At 37.7% G+C, this 10,352-nt stretch overlaps 1 protein-coding gene across 1 annotated transcript; it reads right to left on the minus strand.

Moving 5' to 3' along the window:
* Nucleotides 1-9,571: 9,571 nt before the first annotated feature.
* On the minus strand, nucleotides 9,572-10,249 carry LOC110454318 (acidic repeat-containing protein-like). Its single transcript, XM_021503765.1, has 3 exons — nucleotides 10,132-10,249; nucleotides 9,864-10,088; nucleotides 9,572-9,765 (listed from the first exon to the last, which is right to left on the minus strand). The coding sequence occupies exons 1-3, from the start codon at nucleotides 10,247-10,249 to the stop codon at nucleotides 9,572-9,574; spliced, it is 537 nt and encodes a 178-aa protein (XP_021359440.1).
* Nucleotides 10,250-10,352: the final 103 nt, after the last annotated feature.

The following is a 10,352-nucleotide window of genomic DNA, read 5'->3' on the forward strand; positions in this document are numbered from 1 at the left end:
GATTGGTCACGTCGTCACCCTTACTTAAATACTATGACCAAGACAAAAAGATGAACTGACACTACAATGTGATGCCTCTGAAAAAGGCTTAGGAGCTGCCATAATGCAGATGGGTCAACATGTGGCGTATGCAAGTCGTGCACTGACAGATGTGGAAACGCGTTACGCACAGATCGAAAAGGAACTTCTAGCGGTGGTTTTCGGCATGGAAAAAATCCATCATTATACATATGGGAGACCGGTAACTGTACAGAGATTATCCTTAAGAAATCTCTACAAAATGCACCAAAACGCTTACAGCGATTTCTACTAAGGCTGCAGAAGTACAACTTTGTACTCACGTATAAGAAAGGTGAAACTATGTATCTTGTTGACACTCTGAACAGGGCATATCTTGATGTCGGGGACAAAACAGTTCAGCTGGATGATACAGAGACTGTAAATATGGCACAGTTCTTGCCAATCTCGGAACCACGACTGCACGAGATACAGAAGGTAACCGGCACAGATGAGTCGTTACAAACTCTCAGGGAAGTCATATTGGAAGGTTGGCCTGAGTCCAAGTCAAAGTCATCTGCTCTCGCGCAACCATACTTCCATGTTCGCGACGAACTTGCGGTCTAGGATGGAATTATCTTTCGTGGGGAACGGGCTGTGATTCCGACAACACTAAGATCAGATATTATGCTGATAATTCATTCTTAGCATGTTGGAGTCGAAGGTTGCCTGCGGAGGGCGCGTGAAACAGTTTATTGGCCGAGGATGAACTTTGAGGTACGCGACTATATAGAACAGTGTGATGTGCGTCATTCAATTGCGGTGATTACATGTTGAGTTTAGACTTACAAGCTCCGCGCAGTTTGTCTTTATCATAGTTTAAATTCTCATAGTCAGCCAAACTGATACGGGACACTTGAATACGAAGCCGCTCAGGCAAAGATGGAGGACTGAAAAAAGCCAAGTCAGGACTATATATAGACTGATACACAACATAAAGAGACTTTAATCTCACATGATGTACCAGATAGGCCTTGGGCTAAACTCGGGTCAGATCTGTTCTATTTTGACCAGAAGAATTACCTTATTACAGTTGATCATTTCTCAAATTATTGGGAAATAGACTACCTACAGGACACCACATCGAAGACGGTAATGTTAAGAAACAGTTGAAGGGTGTTAAGGAACGACAAGCTTTCTACTACAATCAAACTGCGAAAAACTTGAAACCTCTAGGTAATGGAGAAGTTGCTAGAATAGCTCCACATGAGGGTATGCTAAACAACAAGAAAACCTGGAAACGTGGTGTTGTAAAAGAACAAGTTAACAAGAGGTCATATGACGTCACCACTGAGGATGGAAGGACGTATCGGCGAAACCGACGTCATCTGAAACTTTCACACCGGAAGTTCAGGATTCGGACTGGATGTGGAAATGGAGAAGGAACCACATGTGGCCAAGGACCACCACTTAAGCCAAGGTACCACCCGACATGTCTTTCAGGACCAGGTCGGGTAGACAGGTGACTCCTCTTTCAAAATTTAAAGATTTCGATCTTTCCAAGTGATAATTTCATTAACAGTGTTAACGTAAAAAGTGTATAATGTTTATTCGCGAAACAAACAGTCAAAAACATAAATTACAATTTCAAGTTTAAGTTTTATTATTGTGTTATATGGACGTATTTGGAAAGACAGACAATACTTTACAGTACATACTCGTATAGTGCTTCTCAGAAGTACAAATATAATATCTGTTCAGTGTTATTAGTACTTATCACAGTGGAACAGTAATTCCGTCTGAATTTTAAAAATGAGGAAAGAAGTAACGCATCTATTATTTCGTTCCGCTACAAATTTGTTTACAGTCTGTAATATTGATGTACCAAGACGCCCACACATCACTCAACAGTAATAAACAGTCTTCCATGATTGAATTTTGTTGTGTACCCCATCCATTCAGTTTTAGATGTTTATACATCGACATGTCTAGTTCGGACATGAAACATAGGCTACCAAGTTAAGTTTGCTCCCAACCGTAGCTATCATGATCTCATTGGAATATCTTATTTCCTTGTGCGATAGGAATATCGACGTTTTATTTCCCTCGTTAGTGTGCCTCTACCCCGGCCCGTTCGCGTTATACTTGTGTGTCAGTTCTAGGATTTGACCTATAATTTACTGAACTAAATCATCTGGCGTAGCCAAAAGATGAATTTTGTTAAGCAATGAATGGTTTCAGAGATACCTTCCTCTTTAGCTTTATTTCTACATGTTAATATTTTACACATGGCCTTCCTAGTTTGCTTTTCTGAGTGTTTTAGCATCGCTGATGAGTACTAAATGGATGAAATTACCACATAGTGCATTGCATATTGAATTTGTGTAGTTTTGTAACAACAAGCTTACTTTGAGGTAAGTTTTCTTCGCTCGGATTTCTAGTTATAGTTTTACGTAATAAGGGTGATATCTTCTGGTGGATTTGTACCTGGAACTTATTCTGGCAATTTTACATGAAAAAACTACTTTTAAAATAAAATATCTGCAGTAGCCAAAAAAAGTTATATTGAAAATACATATACATTGAAGAGATTTAAAAGCACCTTTCATTGTACTTTGTAAATATGTTTCGGAACACTTTTAACATGGATTTCCAGTTTTCACCATAGTATGACTGATGAATCCTAAATGAAAGAAAAGTCGTATGGTGCTGAAACTATTTATGCATTTTCATTTCACTATTCTAGTGATAAGTTTGCCCTAGTTTCATTGATATTGAAATACGGTTTCGTATGTAGTTCGGTATTATTTTGCCATGCCACAGTTAAATCACTACTTAGAGCCTGATCTAAATGACAGGGTTGTCTTGATAGATATATTTTGATACCAATGAACTACTTTGCGACAAAGAAATGTTATGTCCTCAAAATCCCAGCTATAAACACTTCAGCGTTACACCACATCTCCAGCTATTAATACCTGACGATTCAAGACGTGTACACCGTCATTCCTATATTAAATGGGAGATTTCGTGACAGGCTCCACTTGTGGTGCCGGAAATGTATACACTCCGGTCGCGCACCTTGTTTTCCCTCTTGTTCTCTTGTTGTTTCTATGTAAACATGAGAGATGTCCTCGGCTCCCACTGTCTTTTTGAATCGATTCATGTCCGAAGGTTTCCTTCTGTGATCAGAAATACAACAAACAACACAGGCAAGTTTCACATAACCCTTTTAATGCTATCACCTGCTTATATTGATACATCGAAAAAAATCTACTGGGAAATCTTGTCTGTTTGATAAACATTCTACTTGTGCTGACTTTTGTCAGGTAATAGTTGCTACGTGTTAAATTATTCATATACAAATGTAGATCATGCAACTATAGGTACACATTTATAAGTTAATGAAACAGCATGTGACGGACTAAACTAGATTCGCATATCGTTGATCACCATCGTTTAAAATTTACATATACATATACAAGAGAAGATAAATCTTGTTGATAATTTCACCGTTCAAAATACTAAAACATTGTTAGATAGTAAATGCATTTCATACAGTAATCATATAAACTGTATTCATATATTAAGAAGCAGGGTTAAAGTAATAACATGAAATATTTTAAAACCAAAATATACTCCATTCGATATATATTTTTGTATAATCTAAGTGGTAGCTGTAGCAGTGCCAGTAGATATATATTAAGGCATACAAAGATTGAGCTGAAGCCTTACAGCTGACTGGCCTAGTCACAAGTCCAGACAAATAGACCATTGAATGGCTAAAACTGAGCAGACACCGGGAAGTCTCACTCATTCAAAGACATTTGATCATTTCGCTAAACTTGTGATTAAGCAAATGAAAAATCTGGGAAGAATTTCACGGAAATCCCTTGCAAACAGACTCTTGTTTGCCCGAAGTAAGATTTTGCCGATGTATTTCTATTAACACACAGCTTTAATATATCTTATTCTTTCTGTTCACATTTAAGTAAAAAAATACCAAAAAGTGCACTCGAAATATTTTCATTAATCAAGAACAACTAAAATGTTTAACTAATGTATTGCTAGGACTTCAGGACTAAAGGAATGATTTAAAGTCATTAGGAAATCCGGAAATTTAATCATAAAGTTGATTCAAATTTTGTTTTATAGGAATAGTTAGGAGGACAGAGTCCTCATTATTATACACACATGTTTTAATTCATTATGCAAAAGGCAAATAGGAAATGCATAGATTTTTAATGCTTTTAAAACACAATTTCAGATTAACAATATCCATCAATTACATTTCTTTTTACTTTTACATAATTCGTTCAGTCTCAAGTTCCAATGAATATGACAAAATAGGCACAGAACAGTTAAAGCTATAAACTGTTAAGTGTATCTGACCTATATAGAGGGATAGAGCACCGTGAAACCTATATAGAGGGATAGAGCACCGTGAAACCTTTATAGAACCAACCGATAGGTAGAAATCAGTCAAAACGGCGCAAAACTTTCAACAATTCATCTCACATAAATCATATATCTTCCTAATTTTTATGAAAGTTCAAAATGTTTTCTGTAGACCTTGACTGCAACTTCTTTCAACGAATAACATACGAGTGCTTTTTATTTGTGAGTGCAACATGCTTAATGATTTGTCTGGATTTTACCAAGTTTTGAAGTAAAAGTAGTAGACGAATGAGCTGAGAATCACATTGACAATAGTATGCTATCACTGTTAAACAAGCCAAAGGTGATTAAGTAGGGATTGATATGGATATCTAGTAAAGTAAAGGTAGTCATAGCGTCACGGTATAAATATAGCTCATCTACAGGTTCAGTCAAGGTGCTTAAAGGGACACGCTTCATAAAATCATTAAAAATATATTTTTATAGTAATAATACAATAAAGAAATAATGGCAACAGTAAAAAAACATGATAACACCTTCACCACTCACACACACACACCTCACAAACACAAACAAGAGGTACATGGGCCTTAACGGTCACCTGAGTTCTTTATATTTATACAGAGGGTTTGTTTTTGTTTTTAAAACATGAACAGAAATATTATTCAAAGTGACAAATAAACAATAAAACCACCTTATTCAATATCTAGCATACAGATTTAAGACTGAAAAGTATTTGAAACTAGCACCTCTGATTAAAAACAAGGACAATGAAGAAATTTTAGCACACTGACTCCTTTGGGCCCTGCCCTACAGCCCTTTGGGGTAGGACTGGCTCAACATTTTCAAAGTATCAACTCAGAGTTATGATTCCAATCAAGTTATCAACATGTAATATCCAAAGTATCATTTGCCATTATAAACCATAATACATTTTGCCCTCCTCCCCCTTCTCTAGGGGTAAACGCTAGACCCTAGGGTCATAAAATTCACAATTTTGGTAGAGCACGTACCTTATAACCCTTCCATCTATGAAGAGTATTTGAATCTACCATATCTGGTCTTGAGAAGAAGATTTTGAAATTTCAGGCAATTCGACCCTTTTTTGCCCCACCCATCAGCCCCTGGGGGTCAGTCAGGGCTGATATGTGCATACCATCAAACTGCTATCCAATACTGAAAATGCTACCCCAAATTGAATTACTTCCAATGGAAATAAAACAAATGTTGGTCCAAAATGTGATTTCCCTATATAAACTATAGTAAAGTTTACCCCCTCCCCAGGGGGAAAAGTGAGACCCTGGGGTCGTAAAATTCATACTTTTGGTTAAGCACCTTAAGACCGTTCCATCTATGAAGAGTATTTGATTCTACCATATCTTGGTCTTGAGAAGAAGATTTTGAAATTTCAGTCAATTCGACCATTTTTGGCCCCATCCATCAGCCCCGGGGGTCAGTCAGGGCTGATATGTGCATACCATCAAACTGCTATCCAATACTGAAAATGCTACCCCAAATTGAATTACTTCCAATGGAAATAAAACAAATGTTGGTCCAAAATGTGATTTCCCTATATAAACTATAGTAAAGTTTACCCCCTCCCCAGGGGGAAAAGTGAGACCCTGGGGTCGTAAAATTCATACTTTTGGTTAAGCACCTTAAGACCGTTCCATCTATGAAGAGTATTTGATTCTACCATATCTTGGTCTTGAGAAGAAGATTTTGAAATTTCAGTCAATTCGACCATTTTTGGCCCCATCCATCAGCCCCGGGGGTCAGTCAGGGCTGATATGTGCATACCATCAAACTGCTATCCAATACTGATAATGCTAACCCAAATTGAATAACTTCCAATGCAAATTAAACAAATGTTGGTCCAAAATGTGATTTCCCTATATAAACTATAGTAAAGTTTACCCCCTCCCCAGGGGAAACATGAGACCACAGGGTCAAGAAATTCACAATTTTGGTAAAGCACCTTAAGACCCTTCTATCTATGAAGATTATTTGCTTCTACCATATCTGGATCTTGAAAAGAAGATTTTTGAAATTTTAGTCAATTTTACCCTTTTTGGTTCGCCTCTAAGGTCCCTGGGGGCTGGGGACCATATAATTCGCAATTTTGGTTGACCTTTGGCCATGGAAGGTTTCTGTACAATTTCATTGAAATTTGTTCAGGGGTTTTGGAGAAGAAGTCGAAAATGTAAATTGTTTAAAGACGCAAGACGGACAAAAGGCGATCGCAATAGGTTACTTGAGACTTTGTCTCAGGGACTTAAAAACACACATACACACACTCTCACACACACACGCACACATACAAAACCACAAACAATCACAGACAAGCATACCTACCAACTGACATCCAAAGACAACCAAGCCGACACACACAAAGTACCACACTCACACGAAACGAATGACCAGTACAACACACAGGTACACACACACGAAACGAATAACCAGTATTACACACAGGTACACAATGTCCTGGTTCCATACATTCACCACTGTTACTTGATCAGAAGGGGTTTGGCACACTCAACTTCAATTTGATCCATTCCAGCAAAATAGTTAGATTTACTTCATTCCAATAGTCTTAGTTATATACTAACATATTCATACATACTACTAACATAATCATATAATCCTACGCAGTCATTTTAAACTGGAAAACACTAAAGAACTAAACATACACTTATTGGTACGGGCACACAAATATATTCATTGTATAAATCAAATCAGCCTATTAAAGAAACTATTTTTTATTTAAAATAACAACGGTTTTTTCTACAAAAAAAGCAGCTTTCCTTCAAACAGAATTTGATACGGGTCCTTTACAAATACTGGAACACATTAAGTGGTCCTACTTTAATATCCGCGGAGGTTAGACGTATAGCACTTTGTGGTGTCAGATTTAAAAACAAGAAATAGCAAAATGTATATAAAAAGTACTATATATGAAGCAATCATGTGTCCATCTTTTGTTTTTTACATTGGTCGGTGAATTATATCTGTCACATTCTGTTGCTATACGAGATAGGGTAAATACATAGAAATATGATTGACAAAAGGACAGTGAAAAGTTACCGATCGGAAATTAATGTTAAATGAAAATATAAAACGTACAAATAGCTATTACTAAAAATAAGACGATCAATAACATAGCGCTTGTAACCTTCAACAAATTAGGTACTGAATAAAGGTAAACTCAACGGAAATCAAGTCTAGGTAGAAATCACCCAGCACGGCTACACAGCAACACTGAATAATACATAACGTTAAAAAGGATCTCGTGTATATTGTTTTCTCTAGTATTTCGACTGACAATAAAATTGTAATTGCGAAATTGTCTGTACACTGGCAAGGCCATAATGTCGAAAATAAATAGAAGCGTTGTTTAAGCCACATAGAATACGTTTATGTTGCATAATATGCACCAGGAACGCAATACACACTATTGGTATGATCGTCAGGTCTTATTTTTAAAGTTTTTAAACAAAGCAGCCAGGAAATAATATTGAGGTATTTTGAGATGTAAACAAAGTGCTCGATATATTTATATGGTCGTTATTTTGTGTTGTAGACTTATCATTCAGATATATTATTAACATAGTTTTGAAGTAAAATTCGAGAAGCCAGACTTACAATTGACTGTTGATTTTATGAGATAAACACCAATCAGTCAGAATTATCAGTATTGACATTATTGAGGTATAGATTTAAATGTCGGAATTATCATCTTAATATACATGTATCTTACACAATACATATTAAAGACTCGATCTGTTTAACGAGAATATCATGATGTAGGTGATGTAGGTGTAGGTGATGTAATGTAGGTGTAGGTGATGTAGGTGATGTAGGTGTAGGTGATGTAGGTGATGGAAACGGTTGGTTGTACACTTTATGTTTAACGAGGCTGTGTAGGGATAGTCACACACACACATCACACACAACACACCACATCACATACACAAATAATAACCACACACACACCTCACACACAACACACCACATCACATACACAAATAATAACCACACAACACACATCACATACACAAATAATAACCACACAACACACATCACACACAACACACCACATCGCATACACAAATAATAACCACACAACACACATCACACGCACAATGCTAAGTGATTTTACCTATACTGTAACATTTGAACCACACAAAACATCGCTTTCGTACCATACACACAAAAGAACCGTCAAAATTCTGTAAACTAAATATGATCTTTTAACCAACAGATTATCACAGACATAGACACGTTCGTTATAAAAGATTTGTTACGTCATCTAAATTGATGAAGCTTATAAGTGGACTGGTTCCTAACTCAACCATATCCGGGAACCACGCTAAACAACACGTAGCAGTGTGTCTTATTTCCGGATCAGTTAAAGAAATGGAAAATAAGGAAAGCATATGAACGCAATACTTGTGATGTGTGTTTGATTATCCCTGAATAGATATGTTCCTGAGGTACGAATGGAAAGCAGAAATCCCCCAAGCCCAGTAGTCTACAGTACTCTCTTCAGTCATTGGGTCCAAACCAGCCAGGAATTCATACAAAGGAAACTTTCACTTTAAACTACACACTTAAAAGTATATGCAGCTGGACTTATTCTTACACACTTAAACACTAGTTTTGGAATGTCACCGAGGTTCAATAAATGTTGACATTGTTCGTCAGTATCGACTTACGACATAATTTCGGATAAGTGCTTCTTTACTTCCTGTATTTCTCGTGATTATTTTTCATTTTCTTTTTAACACGATTTTTTTTATACAATTCAATTCATCACGGAATGAGCTACCGTGCAATATGGCAGATATCATAATCTCAAACGTTCACAGTGCTATTGGGTTAGACCCTATCTGACTAGTGACCTCACTGTGGGTATGACATTTTCTTACTAGTGACCCCACTGTGGGTATGACCTTTCTTACTAGTGACCCCACTGTGGGTATGACCCTATCTGACTAGTGACCCCACTGTGGGTATGACCCTATCTAACTATTGACCCCACTGTGAATTCCATATTGTTTGTCTTGTAACCCAACTGTGGGTTTGACCTTGTCGAATTTGCGATCCTACTGTGGATTTTACCCTGTCTGACGAGTAACCCTCCTGTGTGTTCGACCTCGTACGACTTGTTATTCTACTGTAGGTTTGACCTTGCCTGATTCGTCTGACTTTTGACCCTACTATGAGCTTGACCCTGTCTGACTTGTGACCCTACAATGGGCTTGACCCTGTCTGACGAGTGTTTGTCCGTGACACTAACGAATCGTTCACAGAGAACATCAGTCATGTGACACGTTGTCAGAACAACCACTTTCGCTATAAGTTTATCTGTTTAAGAGAATAAAAACCATAACATAAACATGTGTTGTCCTTTAAATTGATACTATCAATATATATCAACGGGTATTGTGAAACAAACAACAAACAGCTGTCAATATTATCCGCCGGGTCCTCGTCACTGCTGTCAATATTATCCGCCGGGTCCTCGTCGCTGCTGTCAATATTATCCGCCGGGTCCTCGTCACTGCTGCCAATATTATCCGCCAGGTCCTCGTCACTGCTGTCAATATTATCCGCCGGGTCCTCGTCACTGTCAATATTATCCGCCGGGTCGTCGTCACTGTCAATATTATCCGCCGGGGTCCTCGTCACTGTCAATATTATCCGCCGGTTCCTCGTCACTGCTGTCAATACTATCCGCCGGTTCCTCGTCACTGCTGTCAATATTATCCGCCGGGTCCTCGTTACTGTCAATATTATCCGCCGGGTCCTTGTCTCTGTCAATATTATCCGCCGGGGTTCTCGTCAACATTATTACAGCTACTGTCGTACTTTGTATGGACGGAAACTCAAACGTGTTGGGAATCCGATTCTATGATATAAATGTCAATTTGCCACTGCATGGACACCTGCAC

This window comes from Mizuhopecten yessoensis, unplaced genomic scaffold (genome assembly GCF_002113885.1).
Source record: "Mizuhopecten yessoensis strain PY_sf001 unplaced genomic scaffold, ASM211388v2 scaffold7763, whole genome shotgun sequence".
NCBI lineage: Eukaryota > Metazoa > Mollusca > Bivalvia > Pectinida > Pectinidae > Mizuhopecten > Mizuhopecten yessoensis.

What these genes read in the sequence shown, in the direction of transcription:
- LOC110454318 (XM_021503765.1), bottom strand. Translation starts at nt 10,249, where the DNA reads ATGTTGACGAGAACCCCGGCGGATAATATTGACAGAGACAAGGACCCG. An exon ending in TGACGAGGAACCGGCGGATA is followed by an intron (nt 10,089 to 10,131) that starts GTATTGACAGCA and finishes TAATATTGACAG; the next exon opens with TGACGAGGACCCCGGCGGAT. An exon ending in GGCGGATAATATTGACAGCT is followed by an intron (nt 9,766 to 9,863) that starts GTTTGTTGTTTG and finishes TCTCTTAAACAG; the next exon opens with ATAAACTTATAGCGAAAGTG.